This window comes from Sorex fumeus, unplaced genomic scaffold (genome assembly GCF_029834395.1).
Source record: "Sorex fumeus unplaced genomic scaffold, SorFum_2.1 ptg000093l, whole genome shotgun sequence".
In the NCBI taxonomy this organism is placed as follows: domain Eukaryota; kingdom Metazoa; phylum Chordata; class Mammalia; order Eulipotyphla; family Soricidae; genus Sorex; species Sorex fumeus.
The window spans coordinates 3,695,772-3,719,134 of NW_026606150.1; the positions used below are offsets into that span (position 1 = coordinate 3,695,772).

A 23,363-nucleotide genomic window follows, 5' to 3' on the forward strand; every position below is an offset into this window, starting at 1 on the left:
TGGGAGCTCTCACAGCTCCGTGAACTCTGCCTAGTTCCAGGAGGCCGGCCTCGGGGACCACTTCCTCCCGGGCCCGGCCCCCCCCGTCTCCCTGTCTCCATGTGCGGGGCAGGTGGCTGTCTGGGGTGACTCTTGGGTGTCCCCAAGGTCCCGACCACGTCACATGCAGGTCCCGGGCCCTGACGGAGCCATATCCCCACCATGCCGGGCGCTCAGGGCCACCGCGTCCAGCCGCAGGGACACAGTGGGGTGGGGGGCACAGGGGGAGGGACCTGGGCGAGGGGGAAGTGGCAGCAGGTCTGAGGGGCACCCGGTGTGGGCCGGGGAGGCCCCTGGTGGAGCTCTGAGTCAGGGGGGCCCTGGGCAGGCTGTGGGCAGTAGCGGCCACTGCTCCACGCCCCCCTGTCTCTAGCTTCCACCTGGCCCCCCGCCCCCCCATCCCCTCCGTCCCTTACTCCTCTTCCTCCAGGCCCCCATCCCACTGTTCCAGCTCTGACCCGGCCCAGGGCCTGTGTCTTTCCAGAAGCTTCCCTCATGCCCGTCCAGGGCTCCTCACTGAGCCCCCCCAGAGAGGACCCCCCTCTGGGCCGGGGTGGCCCCGGCTCCCCGCCTCACTGCGGCTGAGTGGATGAAGGATGGCGTGGACAGGGTCCAGGTCCACCACCGGGGCGTCCCTGCTGGACCTGTCCGCACCCCCATTCATTTTTTTTTTTTTGCTTTTTGGGTCACACCCAGCAATGCTCAGGGGTTATTTAGGGGTTATTCCTGTCTCTGCACTCAGGAATTATTCCTGGAGGGCTGGAGTGATAGCACAGGGGGTAGGGCGTTTGCCTTGCATGCGGCCGACCCGGGTTCGATTCCCAGCATCCCATATGGTCCCCGAGATCCGCAGGAGTAATTTGTTTTTTTTTTTGCTTTTATTTTTGGGTCACACCTGGCGATGCACAGGGGTTACTCCTGGCTCTGCGCTCAGGAATTACTCCTGGCGGTGCTCAGGGGACCATATGGGATGCTGGGAATCGAACCTGGGTCGGCCACATGCAAGGCAAACGCCCTACCCACTGTGCTATCGCTCCAGCCCCAGGAGTAATTTCTGAGTGAAGAGCCAGGAGTAACCCCTGTGCATCACCGGGTGTGATCCACGAAGCAAAAAAAGAATAAAAATCAAAAAAAAGGAATTACTCCTGATGGTGCTTGGGGGACCATATGGGATGCCAGGGATCGAACCCAGGTCGGCCGCGTGCAGGGCAAACACCCTCCCCGCTGTGCTATTGCTCCGGCCCCCACACCCCCATTCTTTACACTGATGCTGTTATTTTGGGGCCACACTTGGCGACACTCAGGGCTCAGTCCTGGCTCACTCAAGGAACCCTCTGGGGTGCCGGGGATGGAACCCAGGTCAGCCGCGTGCAAGGCAAGTGCCTCCCCAATGTGTGATGTCTCCGGGGGACCCCCGCACGCCCCCCCTTTGGGGATGTGGCTGTGACCTCTACGGTGGTGGGGAGAATGGGGGGGAGCCAGTTGCAGCCGCAAACAGCCCCCCCCGCTGCCACTGGTCACCGCAGGCTCTTAGCGGCTCTCACTTACTCCAGACCTTTGCGGCCCTGCTTATTCTTCCCCCTTTTAAAACCTGGCCTGCGCCCCGCCAGCGCTGAGTAAACAGGGCCCCGGGATTTATCCCACAGCGCATTAACCCCTGCCCCCCGCCTCACCAATCAACCGCCTCTGACAGCGGGCAGCGCTGCCAAGCGGGCCGGGCCCCCGGGCGGGGCTGGCCAGGGCACACATCAGGGGGGGCGTGTCTGCTTCGCTGCAGAGTTTGCCCCAAACGCTGACCGCCCCCACCCACCCACCCCCTGCACCCGTTTCGTGGCTGCTCACAATCGCCAGGGCCGGGAGAGGCTCAGAGGCTGGAGAGGCGCCAGGTGCGCGCCTGAGGGCCCTAAGTTCGATCCCTGCCACCGAGCACTGCTGGGCCTGCCTGAGCACTGAGCTGGCAGCCGGGTCCCCATGGGGCAGGGTACTGGGTGGGGCGTAGCTTCCAGGTCCCCTGAGAAGTGCTGGGGAAGCAGGAAAAAAAAGCCCCGACATTAACACGCCAGCATTCTGGTGTTTGTTTTTTTTTTTTTGGCTTTTTGGGTCACACCCGGTGATGCTGGAGCGATAGCACAGTGGTAGGGCGTTCGCCTTACAAGCGGCCAACATGGCCGACCCGAGTTCGATTCCTCCGCCCCTCTCGGAGAGCCCGGCAAGCTACCGAGAGTATTCGATATGCCAGACACAGTAACAACAAAGTCTCCAATGGAGACGTTACTGGGCCCGCTCAAGCAAATCGACGATCAACGGGAGGGCCTTTACCTTTTCCCTTTACCTTACCCGGTGATGCACAGGGGTTACTCCTGGCTCCGCACTCAGGAATTACTCCTGGCAGTGCTTGGGGGACCATAAGGGATGCCAGGGATCAAACCCAGGTTGGCCAGGTGCAAGGCAAACGCCCTACCCACTGTGCTATCACTCCAGCCCCATGTCAGCACTCTTGGGGCTTAACTTCAAATGAGCCCTGATGTCACCGCCGTGCTCTGGCTGTCTCGGGGCATGGCGTGTCTGAGGACGCCAGGGTCACTCTCCCCGCACACTTTCACCACTGTCTTTCTTTTCTTTTGCTTTTTCGGTCACACCCAGCGATGATCAGGGGTTACTCCTGGCTTTGCACTCAGAAATTCCTGGCAGTGCTCAGGGGACCATATGGGTTGCTGGGAATCGAACCTGGGTCAGCCACAAGGCACACACCCTACCTGCTATGCTATCGTTCTGGCCCTAGGCCACTTTCTTTTTTTTGTTTGTTTTGTTTCGAGGACAAACCTGGCGATGCTCAGGGGTTACTCCCGACTCGAAACTTAGGGATTAGTCCTGGCGAGGCTGGGGGTCTCATACGGGATGCCGGGGAGCAAACCCAGGTCGGCCACGTTCAAGGCAAGTGCCCTGCCCACTGTATTACTGGCTCCGGCCCCTGCTCCCTTTCATTTTATTTAAAACAATTTATTTTTGTTTTTACTTTTGGGTCACCCCGGCCAGGCTCTGTGCTCAGGGGTCACTCCGCGCAGTGCTTGGGGGGACCATATGGGATGCTGGAGATCCGAACCCAGGTCGGCCACATTCAAGGCCCTCCCCACTGTATTATCTCTCCTAGCCCTAAATAATCACTGTCACTGTCCTCCCGTTGTTCATCAATTTTCTCGAGCGGGCCCAGTAACGTCTCCAGTGTGAGACTTTTTAGTTGTTACTGTGTTTGGCATATCAAATACGTCACAGGTAGCTTGCCAGGCTTTGCCGTGCGGGTGAGATACTCTCAGTAGCTTGCCAGGCTCTCCGAGAGGGGCGGAGGAATCAAACTCACCCCTAAATAATAATAATAATAATAATTATTATTATTGCTTTTTGGGTCACACCCAGCGATGCTCAGGGGTTACTCCTGGCTCTGCACTCAGGAATGACTCCTGGTGGTGCTGGGGAATCATATGGGATGGCGGGGACTGAACCTGGGTTGGCCGCCTGCAAGGCAAACGCCCTCCCTGTTGTGCTATTGCTCCAGTCCCGTCTCTAAAATTTTTATTGCTTTTTCCCCCCCTTTTTTTTTGAGGGTTGTGCCATTTCTTCCCTGAAAACAGTGCTCAGTGGTTATTCCAAGCCCTGCGCCCTGCAGTGACCCCTGGCGGGGCTCTGGGGACCCTGTGTGTGGGGATGCAGCCAGGGTCAGCTGTGCATGAGGCGGGCGCCTTCCTGCTAGACCTTCCGGGCTCTGAGCCCGTTTAACCCTCAGGGAACCCCATTAGCCTCGCTGCAGGCCGGGAGGAAGGTGTCGCCTGCTGAATCACGTGGTGGTGGGGGGAGGCTGGCTGCGTGGGGTGGGGGTGGGAAGGAAATGGGGGGCGAGGGCCACGGCACATGTGTCAGAAAACCCCCAGCCCGCACCCCAACCTCAGGGGTCACTCACCACCGCCGCCTCCGAGCAGAGAGCTGTTGGCTGCAAGAGAGAGAGAGAGAGAGGGGTCAGTGAGGCATGTCTGGGGGACGGTGGGGAGGGGGTCTGGGGGGGACAGGAAGTGCCTTCTGGGGTGCTGGGGGGACGAGATCCCGTTCCACACAGCAGGGACTGGAGCGCCGCTGCTCTGGGCCTCAGTTTCCCCTCATGTCTCCAAAGCCAAGGGCAAGAGGGGCACTCGGCTCTGGCTGGGCTGTGCGGCTGGCCCCTCCCTCCCCACGGACACTGCCTGTTTGCGTGGGGACCGGGGAGAGCGGACCGGGCGCTCCTGGCCCTGGTGGGGCTGCCCGGGGCCTCGGCCCCCTGTGTTAGCGGGGCAAGGGCGGCCCGCACAGCTGTGGCTCCGCTAAGTGGAGTCGATCGGGTCCTTGGGGCCACCCGCTGACAGCACCGCGCTCGGGGGAATAATTAATTCCGCAGCCCGAGAGCACCCGGGGCTGTAAGTTGCCACGTTACTTGTGAGATTAATACAAGCAGCTAATTAAGATGGAGAGGCCCGGCTGGCGGGGGCTCCGGGAGCAGGCCGGGGGAGCTGCGGAGGGGCTGGGGGGCCAGGGGGTGGGGCGGTGAGGTGGGGAGGGGGGAGGACAGGAGGGAGGGGAGGAGGGGGAGGGGCTGACCAGGGCAGTGGGGGGCTCACAGCCGGCAGCGGCAGGGGCAGATGAGTATCCCCAGCCCCTCAGTTGTTTTCTGTCCCACAAAGCCGTGGGGGAAGGGGACGGCAGAGAGGGAGCCAGGTGGGGTTGCGGGGTGGGGGTTGCGGGGTGGGGGGCCCAGCCTCAGAGCACGCAGGGATGGTCGGGGGCGCCCCTGCAGAGGGCGGCTGGTCCCTCCAGTGCTGGACGGTGGCCTGGGGCAGGGTGGGGCAGAGCTGGGGAAGACGGAAGCCACCAACATGCCCAGTGTGGCTGCCGGAGAGGAGATGGGGTGGGTGGGGGTGACAGGGGAGCGGGGCTGCCCCCACCCCATCCCTGCTCCCCTCTCCCAGCGCCCCTGCCCGCCTTCCCCAGGGCCCGGGCCACGCGCCCCAGGATCCCCCCTAAGGTCCTGCTCCTGGGAAGGGTCTGGGGTCTCGGGGGGCAAGAGAAGCACCCGGCAGCTCCCCACTTACAGGACGCCCCTCTCGTGAGGTCCAGCCCTGGGCCCCAAATATTCTGGGGGGGCCCATAAAGTCGCACCCTCCTGTCCTGCAGAAGCAGAGCAGACAGCTAGAAGGGGCGGAAGGAAGCCAGGGACCGCTCCAGCGCTGCCCCAGGAGGGGGTCCAGGCAGGGGCCAGACTGAGTGCCCCGGCTGGGCATGTGCGACAGTGGCCCCCTGACAGTGGTCCCGGGCCAACGCGCAGGATGCTGTTCCCACCAGGTCACAGCGAGGGGCTGCCGCGGACGGTCTCCCTTTGCACCCCGGCTCCTGCCACCTCCCGTTCCCCGGCCCAAGGACGGCGGCAGGGAGCGGTGCTGCCCACGGGGTCCAGGACGTTCTCCTCCCCCATGGCCATGGGCGGGGGCTGAGGGGGATGCAGTGACCTGAGCAAAGTGCTGAGCGCCAGGGAGGCTGGCGCAGCGGCACCGTGCGGGGACCGTGAGGCGGGCACAGCTGGCCTGTCCAATGCTCACATACCCCCCTCGACCTCAAGTGCCTGGAGGGAATGCCAGTCTGTCTCGGGGAGCGTGGGGGGGGTCCCCCCTAAATCGCCAGGTCCATGGGGCCTGGCCACATTCCTCCCCGGTTGCATAAAAACAAAAAAAAATGCAACTGGGGTCCGGGCAATAGACAGTTTGCGGGAGTGCGTTTGCTTTGCACGTGGCCAACCGGGGTTCCATTCCCGGCATCCCACAGGGTCTCCTGAGGGCGCCAGGCGTGATCCCTGAGCGCAGGGCTGGGAGCGAGCCCTAAGCTCCAGGAGCAAACCAGAAACCAAACAAAACACATCGCCTTAAAAAAATTAATTTAGGGGCTGGAGAGATAGCACAGCGGGTAGGGCGTTTGCCTTGCACGCGGCCGACCCAGGTTCGATTCCCAGCATCCCATATGGTCCCCTGAGCACCGCCAGGAGTAACTCCTGAGTGCAGAGCCAGGAAAGCAAAATAAATAAATAAATAAATAAATTTAATGCCACAAAACCAAAACACGCATAGGACAAAGAGAGAGAGAGAGAGAGAGAGAGAGAGAGAGAGAGAGAGCGGCGGTGGAGATGCTTGCCTGTGCTGTGGCCGCAGCCACGGTTCGAGTCCCAGAACCACGTGTGGTCCCCCAGGCACCGCCACCTACGGTCCCGAGCATGGAGTCGCGTGTGCCGCTTGTCCCCCAACACATAAAATGCCAATGAAACTGTGACGGTCTTGGGCCAGAGCCATAGCACAGTGGGCAGGGCGTTAGCCTTGCAAGCAGCCAACCTGGGATCGATCCCCGGCAACCCATATGGTCCCCTGAGCACACCAGGAGTGATCCCTGAGCACAGAGTCAGGAGTAAGCACTGAGCATCACTGGGTGTTGACCCAAAACCAAAAAAATAGGGGCTGGGGCGCGATAGCACAGTGGGGAGGGCGTCTGCCTTGCACACGGCCGACCTCGGTTCGATTCCCAGCATCCCATAGGGTCCCCCGAGCACCGCCAGGAGTGATTCCTGAGTGCAGAGCCAGGAGTAACCCCTGAGCACCGCCAGGTGTGACCCAAAAAGAAAAAAAAGTGGGATGTGCAGGGCTCGGAAAAGCAAGGGGCTGGAGCGATAGCACAGCGGGTGGGGGTTTGCCTTGCACACGGCCGACCTGAGTTTGATTCCGAGTTTGATTACTCCGCCAGGAGTAATTCCTGAGTTCAGAGTCAGGAGTAACCCCTGAGCATTGCCAGGTGTGACCCATAAAGAAAAAAAAAACAGAAAAATAAAAAATAAGGACGAGAGCGATAGTACATTGAGAAAGGCTCCCCCCACCCTTGCACACAGCTGACCCGCGTTTGAGTCCCAGCACCGCCAGGTGTGACCCAAAAAGCCAAAACTAATAAAGTGAAATAAAATAAAATTAACAAAACGATCTGCTCTGAGATCTGGGAGTGCCCAGGGATGGCACACACGCCTCACACGTCCACGGGCCGTGTGTCTGAGCCTGTCCCACACCCCCAGCAGGGCAGGTAGACCCCGGGGGCCCCAGGGCCCGGTGAAAGTACCAGGGTATCCTAGGGGGCACCCCGGCTCCCGAAAGTCTGCGGGCTTGGCTGAGTCATTCTGGGAGGGGCCCCACCACTCTGCACAGTTTAGGGGCTCCACACCCCAAATTCCAGGGGCCCGGGAGCCGGCACCACAGCCGGGTAATGCATGTTTAGTTCCATCCTGGCACCCTGTGGCCCTGCGCATTACAGTCTCCCCGCCCCCAGGAGAAAGACCCTCACCCACCGTGCTCTCCAGGGCAGCCCGTGGTGCTGGGCGTCACGACTGACTCGGAGTCTGGTGACTTTGGTTTGGGACTCAGCGGAGCTCATTCAATCTCCGAGCAGAGCCACAAGGACCCCGAGTCCACAGGGGGGGCTGTACCCGGCCGGCCAGGCCTCCTCTCGGCCCCCCGTTCCCACAGGCCACCCCGGGCCTCTTCATGCCGCCCAGACCCTCCTCGGGGCCTCCAGGATTGCCGCAGGAAGGCGTCCTGGTGACTTTGAGCATCTGCCTGATCGTCCCCCTGGCCAGCCTTGAGGCCCGAGCCCAGATCAATCACGCCAGCTGGACACCCAGGCTGTGGGCTCCATCCTCTCCCGCGCCGGCCCTGTCCTCAGGCGCTGGGTGATGTAGGCGTGTGGGGACGCGCCCAAGAGCAGTGGCAGCGGAGGGAGGCCAGGCCGCACCTTCCGGGGCTGGACGAGCTTCCATTCACTCCCAACGACCCGCAGCCCTGGATGGGGGCGGAGAAATGGGCTCAGAGAGGTTCAGTAATTTGCCCAAGGTCACACAGGTGACAAGTTGGGAGCCAGGTTTGAACGAGGTCACCTGGGTCTGTGCTGGAGTGTCAGGACGGTGGGGAGGGAGACTGCCTGGCACGCAGCCAACCCAGGTTCAATGCCCAACACCCCCGAGCCCACCCGGAGTAAATCCCTGATAATCGCGGATGTGGCCCCCTAACCAAAACCAATCAGGCAAACAAGTTGAGGGGTCCCTGCGGTTCCAGCGAGCCCCGGGTGCTGCCGCAGTGCTCTGGGGTCCCGCACCTGCGCCCTGGTCCTCCCCTCCCCGGGAGCCGGGCTGGCACCAAGAGCCGCCATTTGCATAACCCACTTAGGAGAAGCCTCCTGGGCCCCGGCCAGCCGGGTGCGGCCGGTCTCTGGCGGGCAGGGACTGTGGGGTCACCGGGGAGGGTCCCAGCAGGCTCCGGACCTGGCGCACTGCCTGGCGAGCTGTGGAATGTGTGTGGGCTGCGTGTGCTGGAGGTATGTGGCACGGATATGCTATGCTTGGTTCATGCGTGTGCTGTGTGGACAGTGTGTGTCTATGGCGTGTTTGGGGATGTGTAATGGTGTCGTCCGTATGTAGCACAGGTGTGGGTGCGGTGTTTGTATGTTGGTGTGTGTGGAGAGTGCACGTGGCCTGGCATGACATGTGTGACGTGTGGACAGTTCTGTGGTGTGTATGTGGCGGACACGGTGTGTGTACGTGGTGTGTGTGTGTGTGGTGTGGCGTATGAATGGTGTGTACGGTGTGTGGCATATGTGTTGTGTGTGGGGGGTGCATATACACGTGTATGGTGTATCGGGTGTATAACGTGTGTCATATATGTTGTATGTACGTGTGGTGTATATACATGTGCATAGTGCGTGTGGTATGTAACGTGTGTCATACATGTTATGTGGTTTTATGTCCACGTGCATGTGTGTGGTGTGTGGTATTTGCTGTGCAGGCGCAGAATCTCTCGAAGAGGGTCCCAAGGTGCTCCTCTCCCCCTCACTGGGTCCCATCTGAGGAGAAAGTCCAGTGCCATTTTTTTTTGCTTTTTGGGTCACACCTGGTGATGCACAGGGATTAACCCCTGGCTCTGCACTCAGGAATTACTCCTGGCGGTGCTCGGGGGACCATATGGGATGCCGGGGATTGAACCCAGGTCGGCTGCATGCAAGGCAAACTCCCTCCCCACTGTGCTATCCTGTGCTATCGCTCCAGGTGCCATTTGAGCTGAAAACAAAAGGGCCCCTGAGTGCGGGGGTTTTCAGGGCTTAGGGTCCTGCTGGGGGTGGCGATGGGAGTTGGGGTCCCCAGGCAGGAGCAGGCACATTCCAATCTCACTGGGCTCAGACCCCTGTCCCTGCCCAGTCCCTCGGGGAGCAGCATCCGGCCCACCTAAGACAGGGCCCTGGGCGCGAGGAGGTGAGGCTGCCCCTGACCCCACACCCCAAGGCTGCAGGTGGGCTTCCCTGTGCAAACAGCTGTGGGGTGTCCCTCAACCCCGCACATGCACGTCCCTGGGGCTGGAGCGACTCTGTGGGTTGTTGCTAACCTGGGCTGCAAAGGGGCTGTTGGGAGGATGGTTGGGAGGAAGACCAGGGCATGCCCCTCCCGCTCAAGGCTCCACAGCGGCGCGCTGACCCAGGCTGATCCCCGGCATCCCGTATGGTTCCCCCAACCCCCACCGGGATGACCCCTGAGCTCAGAGACAGGTTAGGAGTAAGCCCTGAGCACAGCCCCCCAACCCAACCCAACCCAGGGCCCCGCACGACACCCCGCTGCATTCCGCAGCCATCCCCCAAATCTCAGGCGCCTTTCTCTTTATCTTCCCGACTGCTGGACCTTTGCACACCCCACTTTCCACACCTGGCACAGGATCCTTCCAGCTTCTGGCCCCTTCCAGGTCCCCCCCAACTGCCCAGGAAAGTGCCTCCTGCCCTGCTCTTCTCAGCACCCCGGTTATTCCCTGGGGAGCCCACGCATGCATGAACCAGGAACTGACCACCTCCCTGCTGTTTGTGGGGTCTGGTCTGCTGTTCTCCACGGGTACCTGGAGGGGGTGTCTGGAGAGGCTGTGAATAAGGGGCTGTCAAGAGGGTCACCCTCTGGGGGAAGCCCCCTGACAGAGTGGACAGCAGAAACCCAGAGGTGTCTCCCTGGACCCAAGCGAGGTGCCCTGACCCCGCCCGCCCCTGCACACACACCGGGCACCCCCGGACTGAGGGGGCGCAGCTGGAAGGATGCAGGGAGCTGAACCCTCTGGCAGGGCGGCTTCCGGAAGGCCGCCAACCCCCTAAGAGAGGTGCACCCCCTTTCTTAGTGAAGCCCCCCCCCCCCCCGTGGGCAACAGGGATGTCAGGAGGCCCAGGCGGGATGGGGCGAGGGGCCACGGCACCCCCGCCCAGGCCAAGCCCCCCTCCCCTCCGCTGCCCCCCTACCGCGGCCCCCTGGACCGGCGGCCCCTCCCCACCCGCCATTGGTATGCGAGGATGAGCGCGGGCAGCTGTGCCGGTTGCCCAGCAACCCCGGCCCCTCGCCCGCCCCTCCCTCCCGCCCGGGCTCAGCCCCGAACTTCCAGCGGAACCTGCCCGCCTCGCTGCACCCTGTCCCCTGGGGCGTGGCTGAGCCCAGCCCGGGCTCCGGACCCCCCACCCTCCACCCTCCTCCCGGTCGCTAAGTAGGTTCTAGGGGTCAGGAGCGACCCCAGGGTCCTCCACTCTCCTGGCCCCCCTCCTCTGCTCCGCCTGCAGCCTTGAGACGCCTCCCCTAGCTTGGGGGCTCTGCCCCTACCCCTAGTGGCCCCTCCTGAGCTGGGGTGGGGGTGAGGGGTGAGAGACAGCAAGAAAGGCTGAAATCCCGCGGGAGCCCAGCCCTGCTGGGACCAGGGCGGGAGGGATGGGGGAGCCTGAGGGGGAGGGGTGCGGGGAGGTGATGTCATTGTGGGGAAGAAGAGAAAGTTCCCGGGGACAGGAGGGCCCAGGGGACACGGCACCCCCCCACCCAGCCCCCAGTCTTGGGTGCTTCCCCTGCCTCCCTGCCTGCCCCACCGGCCCTCCCCGCTTCGCTCCCTACCCTACCCTGCACCCCCGGGGTCTGGCCCTGTCTCCCCAAACCACCCTTTTGGGGTCTGGTGCCCAGCAGGGCGGATACAGCCTAAAGCCTCTCGCATCGTACCCCCAAGTCCAGCCAGGAACCCCTTCCTGCCTAGCCCGGATCCCGGCGACCCGTCTGGATGCCGTCCTGGGGGTGGCCGGGGAGCCCGGGTACCACAGGGCCCTGGAAACACCACATCCTCGGGCCCTTGCACTGAACTGCAGTCTGGTCGGTGGAGAATCCCCAGTGGGGTCCCCAGGCCTGTGCTTGGGGCGGTGGGCGCAGCGGGCAGCCCCTCTCCCTCTCCAGAGAAGAAAGAATTGCTGGCCCCAACCGGAAGGTGATTTTATGTCGAGGACCCAGGCAACTGCCCAGCTGAAATGAGCTTCCCTCAGGGTCTTCTAGAACATTCCTCCCGCCCCTGTGAGTGGGGCACAGGCTTCACTCCCTCTCCCTGCCCTGAGCCTCTTTTCTGCCACATCCCCTCTGGGCTTGGGGATGGTCCGAAGTGAAGTGCCACATCCCCACCCGGCACCCCCCCCCCCCCCCAGTGCGGCCAGCGAATACTTGCCCTAAACACACACTTCCATTTTTTGTTTTTGTTTGGTTTGGGATTGGTGCTCAGGGCGTCATACAAGATGCCGGGAGTCGAACCCGGGTCAGCTGCCTGCCAGGCAAAGCCTCCCCTCTGGACCACGGCTCTGGTCCCCTCTTAACAGGACTCTGAAGGCTTCACACTGACCTGGGCAGCAGGGTGAGGGGCACAGCTCAAGGAGTCCCTCCCCCCTCCCCCCTGCACATCCATTTGGGGGTCTGAGAGGGGAGCTCTCTGCAAGCCCACCCAGCCCCGGGAGAGGCCCAGCCTGCAGGCTGGCAGCAGAGCTGAGCACACCTGGCCTGGGGCCTTGCGGGCTGATAATTCCTTTCCTGTTGGTATTTGCTGTATGGTGATAAATTAAAAAAAAAAAAAATTGGAGGAAAAAGCAGCTCGTGAATCAAGAAGTGGGAGAAGGGAGGAAGAAGGGAGAGGAGTGATGGGGGGGAGGCCTGAGACCCTGGACCCCCCCACATCCCGGAAGAGAGGTCGGCAGGTGGGGGGGGCGGGAGACAGGAGCACAGTTGGATGGGGGGGTTTCGGGCAGGGGTGGGGGGCTCAGGGCAGAGCTCCAGGGGAAGGGACAAGATTAGGGGTCACAGATGGGTGACCTCTGGCCTGAGTGCTCCCAGAATGTCAGAGGTTGGAACTTCTTGGGGGAGGGATGAGGAGAGGAGGGGAGCCCCTTGTCCTCCCTGGACCCCCAACAGGAGCCCCTGTTCCCACCCTGCTCCAGGCCCCGCCGCACCCCGCCGTCACCCCCCCCCCCCCACCCACGCAGGCTGCAAACATCGCACCCAGGAGCCAGGACCCCTGAGGCCCTGGAGGGTAAGGAACCCGCTCAAGGTCACTGCTGGGGAGGGCGGCTGGGCGGGAGCTGACCCGGCCCCGCCAGTTGAGGTCTGGGGGACGGGACCCCCGCCCGCGCGCCCCCCGGGGTTGATGTTCGGCGCGAGGCAGGGGGCTCTCGGGGAAAGCGGGGCGGGCGGGCCGAGGGGGCCCCCGCGTGCCCGAGAGAGTCCGTTTGTGAATGAATGCAACGGCGCACGGAGGAATGAATGAACGGAGCACGGCTGAATGAGTGGGCGCCGAGCGGGGCGCAGGGGAGGCGGCGCGCGGGCGAGCACCCCCCGTCCCCCGGCCCCGCGCGGGAGGGAGGGCGGCCGGCCCCGGGGTCCCCCCGCCGGCGCCGAGCACTCGGGGAGGAGGCGGCCGAGGCCCGTGCGCAGCGCGGCGCCCCCGCCCCCTGCTCCCCGCCCCCCGCCGCCTCCCCCTCCTCCCCGCCCTCCTCCCCGCGCTCCCCGCTCCGCGCCTGCACGCACGGCCCCCGCCGCCGCCGCCGCCGCCGCCGCGAGGGGAGAGGCGGCCGCGCACCCGGGCTCCCCGCGCCCCGCCGGCCCCGGCCCCGCGCCCCCGGCCCGCGCCCCCGGCCCCGCGCCGCCCCGCCGGGCCGCGCCGATGCGCCGCCGCGCGCCCCGCGCCCCGCGCCCGCCCCCGCGCCCCGCCCGGGCCCCGCCGCGCGCCCCCCGGCCCGGCCGCCCGCCCGGCCCGCGGAACCAGCCCTGAGCGCCGCCGCCGCCGCAAAGTTTCCCGAGGAGACCCGCCTCCGGGCGCAGGTAACGCGGGGGGCGCGGCGCGGGGGGCCCGGGGCGCGCGTGCCAGGCCGGGGTGGGGGGCGAGGCGCGGGGGGCGCGCCGGCCGCGCTCGGGGGCGCGGGCGGCGGAGGGAGGGTGGGGACCGAGGAGGCCCGGGGCCGCTCCCGGGGGCTCCGCTCGGCTGCCCGGCCCCGGCCCGGCCCCGGAGAACCCCGGGCTGGCGCCGCGCTCCCGTCCCTGCCCGCCGCGTGAGTCACGGCCGGAGCGAGGTTTTATTTTTAAAACGACTTCGGGGGGCAGGAGCGGCCCTCAACTTCCCTCCCGTGCACCTGCGGGCCGGCCGCGCTGGGCTGGGCGGGGGGCGTGCGGCGCGCGCGGCGCCGGACCCCGGGGGTGGCGAGGCTGGGCCGGAGCCCGGGGGTGGGGGCAGCGGCGGGCGCCCCCCCAGGCGGGCAGGCGGGCGCGGGCCTCTCTTGGGGTGCTCCCCCGGGAGGCTGGGGAGCGTGGCGGGCGCCCCACTGCGGAACCGCCGCGGCTCTCCGAGGGGCAGAAAGTTGTGCAGCCGAGCCCCCCGGGAGCTGCCCCAGGCTTCCGGGTGGGGGGCCCCGGAGAGGGGGTCCGTAAAGGCTCCCGGGGTGCACGGTTTTAAAAGAATCCAGCTCCGCTGGGGCGTGCCAGCCCCCCCGTGGCCCCGAGCTAGAATCCGGGGTGAAAAAATGAAGCCGAAACTGGTGGGGCGCGGCCCAGGCCCCCTCCAGGGAGACGCAAGACCCCCTCCCCTCCAAGTGAGCGGGAGCTGGGGCTTGGGGCGAGGCGGCCGGCGTGGGCAGGGCCCCGGGCCATGCCCCCCGTGCCCCGACGGGCAGGGGGCCCTCCCGGTTCCGGCGGTTTGTGCAGAGAAAGCCAAGAGCATCCCCCCTGCCAGCCCGGGCGGCGCAAACATCACCTGTCAGCTGGTGCCGGCTCCGGCCGCTTCCTCCGAGGTTTAAAATGGAAATGGCCTGAGCTGCCAGGGCCGGTGCCCGGGAGGGAAGGCTGCCCAGCTGGGCTCCCGCGAGGGGCCTGGCCGCTCTGAGGGGCAGGTGGACAGCAGCGCTGGGCCAAGCGGATGAGAGCGGGCCGGGGGAGAAGGGGGGCCGGCAGGGCGTGTCTGTAAGAGGGGTGCAGCAGCCCCCAGCCCCCCACACTGTCCCCAAGATGCAGAGATGGGCACTTGTGCAAAGTCCATGGTCCCTGAGCCCTCCCTCCCCTGCTGAGCCTCAGTTTCCCTTCCTGGCAAACTGCAAGACCTGCCTCCTGAGGCTGAGTAGGGGGGTGGGAGTGCCTTACGGGAGACAGGGCGCCCCCAGATTGTTGGGTGTTCGCGCTTCCCGGCAGCTTGGCGAACTTCAGTCTGATCCCTGGCAGGAATGCCCCCTAGGGCGCCCCCCTGCGTCCTGCTGGCTTGGTAGGAGGCGGGTGGGGGACCCCATGGCATCTCCCATGGCCCAGGTGTCCTGGGGAGGTCAGCAGAATTTGTCAGAGGCCTGGTGGCCGGGTCGGGGCACCCTGGGTTGCATGGCGGACTCAGCCCCCGAGGATGGGGGTACTCTGTGTGGGGGGGGAGGGCCGGGGTCTGCCCCTGGCTGAACCGCGGTGCTGAGGAGCAGGAAGAGGCCCCACCGCACTGTGCCCACCGGGAGCTGGGGACCAGCCGTGCCAGCGGCTGAAAGGGGCCTGTGGGGCCTGTCTGGGCCAGGGTGCGGCTGGCTGTGCCCCTGGAGGCGTGGTGGGGACCCCTCTACCTGGCTGGCAGACCTCAGCCAAGAGCAGCCCTTCTGCAAGAGGGCACAGGCAGCACCCACCCAGGGGTGTCCACTGGCCACTGCCCCCCAGGGGTCCCCACTGTTGCTTCCAGCTGGCCAAGGGGGCGGAAGGCCTGCCCCCACCTCTTCACCTCTGCCCCAGTCCGAGCTCACGGGGAGCTGCGGGGTGCAGTGGGGGTTTCTCCCCCGGGGCCCCTCCTTGGGTGGGGCGAGGGGCCGAGTGTGCTTCTTGGGTAGGGTGAGGGGGGTGGTCTCGTCCTAGTGCCTGGGGGGCCCATGAGGGGGCCCCAAGGCTTTGCAGAGTGGGGCTCGTCTGCTGGCGGCACCCGGTCACCAGCCCTGTGCCAGGGGCTCCCTCCCCCCACCCCGCCAGGGAGTGGGGGGCAGCGGGGAGCCAGGCAGGAGAGTCCCAGGGCGCTGGCGAGCGTGCACAGAGCCACGGAAGGGCTGTTTGCTCAGCCCGTGTTTGCCTGTAGCTCTGGGAACTGTTCGCCCGGCGGCCCCAGGGGCGAGGAGGAGTCTGTGCTGGGCCCAGGCTGCCAGGACATGAGGGCGCAGGCGGGGTCCCCACAGCCCCAGGCTCTGACACAGCCCTGGGGAGCTTCCTGTGTGGGGGCATGGATGGAAGCCCCGGTTGTCACTGGTGTGTGTGGGGTGCCCGACAAGGCAGACCGTAACACCCAGGCTCCCCGATTTCTCCCTCCCTGCCTGCTCCTTCCTCATTTATTCGTTTGTTCGTCCATCCATCGATACCTCCATTCATCGATACATCCGTTCATTCATCATGTATTTTTCCATCCACTCACTAATCCATCCCTCCATCCCTCCCTCAATCCATCCATGCCATCTCTCCATCCTCCTATCCCTCCATCCCATCCATCCCTCCCTCCCTCCCTCCAACCCTCCACCCCATCCCTCCATCCCATCCATCCCTCCCTCCCTCCTTCCTTCCCTCCCTCCCTCCATCCCATCTCTCCATCCATCCCTCCATCCCTCTTTCCATCCCTCCATCCCATCTCTCCATTCATCCATCTCTCCGTCCATCCATCTCTCCCTCCCTCCTTCCATCCTTCCATTGCTCCGTCTGATGAGTGTCGGGCAGGCTTGGAGCTGTGCTGGGCTGGGGATGGGTGGGGCGGAGGAGCTGGGGTCGCGTGGTCCAGGGCTCAGAGGGGGCCAGAGATCCCCCTCCTGCAGGGAGGCTGTGCCCTGAAGACCAGGAAACAGGAGGGGGCGCTGCTGGGGCCAGGGTGCTGCCACGGACCAGAGTGCGGGGTAGAAGCCACAAGCAGGAGTGGGCCGTCTGTGGGGACACGTGTCCCTGGGTGGGTGGTCCGCTGGGGGTTTGCTTGTCCACCTCCATCTCTGGGGACCTCTGGGGGTCAGGATGTGTGGTCCGCCGCTTCTGAGGGGTCCCCTACAGGTGGATGCAGTGTATTAAGGGCGAGGGGGGACAATATTCAGGTTTGTGGGTGATGGTGCAGTGGCTGTGGCAAGACTGGGCGGTTGTGACCAGTGGGGTCTTCAGGAAGGGTCCCCAACCCAGCAGGAAGGGAAGGAGCTGAGGGCTTGGGAGGGTAGGCTGGTGCGCTCTAACCACTAGGGGACACTACCTCCCAGGCGTGCAGGCCCTGTGGAGCTGAGGGCCCCGCAGACCCGCAGGCTGGGGCCAGGGAGGCAGGTGCCGGTGCGGTGACGGTGACGGGGTAGCTTCAGGTTAAAAACAAACGAGGGGGGGGTCACTGCCTACTGGCCCCCCAGGCGGCGCTTGGGCCGTTTCTGCCCCGCACTCTCTCCTGCCTGCGTTCTGCGCTGGCACCAGATTACAACAGATTTAGCAAACTGTAAAAAAAAGAGCGCGCGGGAGAGAGGAGAGGGAGGCATTTATCTACACAAGCAAATTGCTCTTCAAACCGCGTCCCCGTGGCCCCTCCGCGGGTGACGCCTGGGAAATGTCGCCCGCCCAGAGGACGTCCTTAGCCAAGCCGCTGGGCGCCAGCGCCACCCGGCCTCTGCCCAGGGCCGCGGGGGGCGAGGCAGCGAGCTGGCGGCGGGTAGGGGTGGCCTCGCTTTCAGGGGGCCGTGGGGGTGCTCGGGTCTGCCGGGTCTGGGGAGGGCTGGGGGTGTGGCTCGGCCAGGTGGTCTTTCTGATTTGAAGGGCACCCCCACCAGGTGGGTACCTCCTTGGGATCTCCTAGCTGGCTAGTTTGTCTAGGAAGGTGGGGTACTACTGAGCAGGGGTCAGTGCTGGGCCCAGGCTGGGGGAACGGACTCGCCCCTGGGACCAGGACCCAATGCCGACCCCCGCCCACTCCCCCAGCTTAGCCGGGGCTTCCCGGGATGTCTGTGTTTGGAATGTGGGGGGCACTGTTGGGAGAAGCTGCTCCCAGTGAGCCAGCCTGGAACTGGCCTCAGGGCACTGCTGGCACCAGTGGCAGAGTCGGGGGGGGTCTGATGCAGCCGCGGGCGCCCCCCACCCACAGCCACACACACACACACACACACAGCTGGTGCCCCCTCACCCCTCAGCACCCCCCCCACACACACAGAGTGTGCCTCCCTCACCCCTCAGCCACACACATACACAGTGACTCAAAAACAGTGCGCGCACAAGCACACACACATACTCACACACACACAGCGGGCGTCCCTTCACCCCTCAGCCACATGCACACATACACACACACAGTGACCCAAACACAGCACACACACATACACACACCCACAAAGCAGGCCTCCCTCAACCAGCATCCACACACACACATACACGCACACACGCATGCACACAAACAGTGGGCCTCCCTCTTCCCGCAGCCACACACGCACACACACACACACACACACACACACATACACACAGACACAGTGACCCAAACACCGCACACCCAGGCCCACCCCGTACCTCCTCCTCACCAGCTAGAGCTGTGAGTGACCCCTCCCTCAGCTGCCAATCCCCACCCTGCCCATCGGTGCCCACGTGCCTTGGGGAGGGGGTCCCCTCTCGGGAGCAGGGGAGGGGAGGAGAGGCCCGTCCGTCCCCCCCACCTGCGGCAGCAGCCTGCCCTGGCACCCCGGGATGGGGCCAGCAGAGGGCGCCTTCCCGTCACCTTCCCGTCTCGTTCGCTGTGCCCCATCCCAGGGTCGCCCAGGGCACTGGGGGACACGCTGTGCCTCGGTCTCCCCACTCTTGTTGGCCAAGCGGTTGCCCCGGCAGCACAGGGTTCTGGGGCACAGCGCTGAGCACCCCACCCAGCTTTCCTGCCGGCTCTGCGTGTGGCGCCCCCTGGTGGGGAGCAGGAGAGGGGTCGCCCTCTCGCTCCTGGTGAGCTGTGGGGGGGGGGCCCCAACTGTGGAAGGAGAGAATGTAGGTACCCCAGGCCCCCCCCACCCGGCAGCCCCCCGGACCCGCGGGGTGGAGCCTTATAGGCCTGTACCAAGCGCCGGACACACGAGGTCCAGCCAGAAAGGGACCTGGCCACGGGGTTGTGCACTGCCCAGTGTGTGCGGGGGGGGGGGGGAACCCCTGAGCTGGCAGAGGACCCTGAGGTCTGCGGGGGCTTCTCTCTAGCCGTGCCCAGAACCCCATCTCCGTCAGAGCACACGGTATTCTGCCTTCATCTCTGTTATTTATTTTTTTGGAGGGGTATTGGACCACGCCTGGTGGTGGTATTCCTCCTGGGGGGCTCGGGGGACCGGCTGGGGTTCAGGGCTCGAACTCTCACCCGTGTACTGTGGCTCCGGCCCTCTAGTCCTTTCTCCGTGCCAGGCCCTCCCACATCTGGGCCCCTCCTGCGCCGCGTCCGTTTCCGACGCCCACTGGGTGTGGGGGCTTGGGCCTCAGGGACATGTGACATCCCTGCAGGGCTGCCAGCGCCCCTTTGGGGACAGCCAGGCAGGAGACCAGCCGGAGGGCGGTGCTGCAGGGGAGGGGGCCGCTGGGGCCGAGCGGGCTGGGCCGGCCTGGCCCGGTGGCCCTGTGATGTCTGGGCCGGTGCGGCTGCCTGCACCAGCTCCATTAGGGCCTCGAGCCGGAGCCGCTCCTGGAATCCCATTAAAAGCTTTTTCATTGTTCCCTGTGATCTGATGCCTCTGGACCGGCCTGTTGCTAATTTATTTGTGGAAGGGAAAGGGGGCTTGGTGCGGGAGCGCCACGGTTATTCACTCAGCCCCCCCATAGGGTACCCCGGGGTGGGAGGCCCACTCAGAAGGGGGACAAAGCTCTGGAGGGGGACAGGGGTGTCCAGACCCACGGGGCCTCGGGGGAGCTGAGGCTGTTTCCTGCAGGGGCTCAGGTGGGGGAGGGGTCCTAGGGGCTAATATTCAGGGACCCCAGGCTGAAGTGGCAGCCCAGATGTGGCTGTGGACTGCGGGTACGTGGCCCCTGGTGCTGATGTCCTCCCCTGGGGTGTCCAGGGGGTCAAAAAGGGGGTGATGAGGTGACCCCACACCCCAGCAGTGCAGACCTGTACTGCGCCCTGGACTCCGGAGGCAGGAAGTGGCTGGGCTGTCTCTGAGGGGTCTCTGCACCCCAGGGCTGCGCGCCTCCTTGGCTGGTCCCCCACGGAGGGCCGAAGGGGAGACGGAGGCACAGGGTGTGGGATTTGAACCCCCAGGCCCCCTCAGAGGTCACAGCACCTCCCCTCCCGGTCCAGATTAGGAAGGTGGAACGGGGCGTCCTCCCCACCCCTCCTCCTATGGGCGGGTTACGGGGCTCCCCAGATATCCCGGTGCTGGGGCAGAAAGGGACGGGGCTGGCTCTGGGCCTCGGGCCCCACTGCAGCTCCCCTAATCTTCCCTCTGGCACGGAGATCCCAGAAAGTCAAACAATTCCCAGCGTGGGGCCCGAGCAGGGAGGGCGTTTGCCTTGCAGCCTTGCAGAACGGGGTTCAATCCCCGGCATCCCATTGCGTCCCCTAAGCAGCACCAGGAGTGATCCCTGAGCAGCGCCGGGTCTGGTCCAAAAAACGAACGAACAAAAGTGGAGGGGCTGGAGCCATAGCACAGCTGGGAGGGCGTTTATCTTGCCCGAGGTCAACCTGGGTTCGATTCCCGGCATGCCATAGGGTCCCCCAGCACCGCCAGGAGTGATTCCTGAGGGCAGAGCCAGGAGTAACCCCTGAGCATCGCCGGGTGTGACCCAAAAAAGCCAAAAAAGGAAAAGGGGAGGAGGGAACCCCACCCAAACCACCCCCCAAACCCAAACAGCGATTCCCAGGGGCTCTGCGTCGCCTCCTGCCTGTGCCCTTGGTCCCCCACAGCCCCCCACGGCTCCTGCACCATTCCTGGGGTCCACGGCCACCCTCCCTCCCTGGGGGCGCAGCCCTGCCCCCACGGCAGCTGTCCGCCCAGCGCAGACAGACGGGGGCTTGTGTGCGGGACTCGCCCGCAGCTGCTCAAAGGCGCCTTTGTGGCGGGGGCGGGCAGACAGCGGCCTCTGTGGCGCTGCCCCTGGCCTGACCCGCCTGGACACAGCCCCTCGCCTCCGGGGGCTCCCCTCAAGGGGCGGGTGGGAGGTCGGCTCCTCCCTCGGGGCACCCCAAGCTCTCACCTTCACCCTGCCCTGCGTGGTAGGCCCTGCCCAGGGCACCTCTGCTCTGGGCTGAGCCCTGGCTGTGGCGGCAGGTCGTGTTCCTGTCCCTAATGCACCCCACGGGATCCCCGGGCCCAAGCAGCCTGTGGTACAAATGGGAAACCGAGGCACCAGCTGTGGCCACACCCCCACGTCAGACTCCCCGAGGTCCGGGGCTCCTGGCTCAGCTGGTCCTACCGGCCTCCCCCCAGCCCCGTGGACCCCCCGCACTGGGTGAGCAGAGCCCGTCTCTGAAACGGGGACCCCACCTGTCACATCTGCAGGGGACTGATGGCGGCACCGTGTGGGCTCCCCCAAACTGTCTTCAGGAGGCTGTGCCACACCCACATTCACAGCCAAAGCAACACCCAGTCACCCTCCCCCTCCCACTCCCGCACTCACACCCGCACTCACTCATACACCCACACTCACCCCCGTTCTTGCACCTACACTCACCCATTCAGCACACTCAGTCACACAACCACAGGCACACACAATCTCCATGCCCATACGCCCAGCCACACCCCAGTACACACACCTTCACACACCTGTACGAGCACCCACGCGTGGGGTCAGGGCCTGGGGTCAGGGACCTAAGGCTGGGGGCGGTTCCTGGGAGCAGAGCCCAGGGTGGGGCTTGTCTCCTGGCCTCCCTCCCTCCCTCTAACCCCTTCCTTTGGCCGACACACACACACAGCCCTGGGGGCAGCTAGGAAGCTGTGCTGGGGTGCCTGGTACACTGGGTACTATGTGGGGTACCGTCTATGCTGGGGTACCATCTTGGGGTGCCTTCAATGTTGGGGTGCCCACTGTGTTGGGGTACCTATGTTCAGGTATCTGCTGTGTTGAGGTCCCACCGTATTGGGGTACCTTCTATGTTGGGCTACCCACTGTGTTGGGGTCCTGCTGTGTTGTTGGGGTGCCACCTGCAACCTGGAGGAGGGGTGCTGCGAGCCGGCACCCCATGTCCGAGTGGGCTCCTCCAGGGGAGCTGTGGTTCTGGGGTTCTCGCGTTCTGCCCCCACTGAGGGTCTGAGTGGAGCATGGGGGCAATGTGGGGGGCCTGGAGGGTCGGAGGTTCACAGCCTGGAGAGTGTGGCACCCTGTCCGTGCCCCCCACCCCTCTCTGGGCCCCAGTTTCCCCATCCAGAAAGCAGGCCCATGGTGAGACAATTATTGGGGAACACAGTCCTGGGGCCCTGGGGGAGATGGGGCACGGGCAGCCCACAGCATCTGTGGGGGGAGCCGTGTGTGGGGGTATGGGGGGGCCTCTGCCCTGTGCTGATCCCTAGGGAGCCCGGGGCCCAGCGTGTGCGCCTGTGTGTGTGTGTGTGTGTGTGTGTGTGTGTGAGAGAGAGAGAGAGAGAGAGAGAGAAAGAGAGAGAGAGAGAGAGAGAGGAGATACAGAGGAGATACAGTGACTCTGGCCAGGCCTCTTGGGCGCCGGACCCCAGGGTGGGGCATCAGGGCAGGGCTGCTGGGGGTGTTGCTGGTGTCTGGGCAGGGTCCTTCCTTGACGGGCGCCCCCTCTGGACCCCCCTCACCTCTGGGTCCCAGAGGCGCCACCCAGGGTGCACGGAGCAGAGTTGCCTTGCAGGGAGCCCGTGGGAGCTGGGTGAGGTGGCGGGAGGTGCCGTGAGAATCACGTCCCCCACCCCAGCCTGTAGGGACCCTGCAGATTCTGGCCCAGAGACAGCAGCCTCTGGGGGACCTGGGGGGGGTCGACAGAGGGCACGGCCACCCCGGGCTCCCTGCAGCCTGCCACCCTGAACGGACGGGGCTAATCGATCAGCACCTTCCGGCCGGGCTGGGCACTGGCCCACGGGTGGCGGGAAGCGGCCGGACCCCTCTGGTTCCAGGCGGTTTTGCAAAATGGGAAAGGAGGAAGTAGGGCTGCTTGGGGGGCCCGGCGTCTGGGCCAGAGTGAGTTTGGGGGGTCCCAGGCTGCTTCCCCTGGCTGCAGTGTTTGGTGGGAGCTGGTGGGGCTGGGGCCCCAGGCGCAGCTTGGGATGGTGTCAGTCAGCCTGTGCCCTGCCCTTGCTGCCCGGCACCCAGCCCAGTGCTCCCTTCTCCCCGCACTCCCGGCCCAGTGCTCCCCTCACCACACTCCCAGCCCAGTGCTCCCTCCTTCCTGCACTCCTAGCCCAGTGCTCCCTCTTCCCACACTCCCAGCCCAGTGCTCCCTCTCCCTGCACTCCCAGCCCAGTGCTCCCTCCTCCCTGCACTCCTGGCCCAGTGCTTCCTCCTCCCCGCCGGCCTGTTAACCTTTATCAGAGCAGCCCATGCTCGGTCTAATTACGGTGCTTTGCTTTGGGGGCTTTTCACCGCAGCAGCGCGTGTGTGGGCCTCCTCGGAGCCCCAGCCAGCCCTGGCCGCCTGCCAGGAGGGCAGGCCCGGGGGGCGGCCAGCAGGCACCAGGCTGTGTGCTGGAGCAGGGGAGGGAGGGGGGTGCTGCCCAGCGCCCTGGCATGGTCGTGATGGGGGCAGAGCAGAGGGTCTCTGGCTTCCGCCGGGCGCTGCTCTGCTGCCTTTCAGGTTACCCTTTTAATTAAGCCAATTAATTAGTGCCTTTAATGAAGCAGATTAAGCAGGCCGGGCTCGTGCAAACAGGCTGTCGCCCGCTGCCCACGGCGCCAGGCAGGTCGGGCTGGACAGCGGCGGCTGGGCTGCGCCTCACTTCCCGCGTCTCCCTGCGAGGGGGACACGCAGCTGCTGGGTCAGGCCGGGCAGCAGATGTCGGGGT

At 65.2% G+C, this 23,363-nt stretch overlaps 1 protein-coding gene across 2 annotated transcripts in view; it reads right to left on the reverse strand.

Annotated features, from left to right (window-relative positions):
- Positions 1 to 23,363, reverse strand: part of MACROD1 (mono-ADP ribosylhydrolase 1) — a 92,480-nt gene that overhangs the window by 7,147 nt on the left and 61,970 nt on the right. For both annotated transcript variants that reach the window (XM_056131713.1, XM_056131714.1), the window contains exon 4: positions 3,995 to 4,024. In XM_056131713.1, the coding sequence (XP_055987688.1) occupies positions 3,995 to 4,024 (30 nt within the window). The remainder of the gene's footprint in view (positions 1 to 3,994; positions 4,025 to 23,363) is intronic.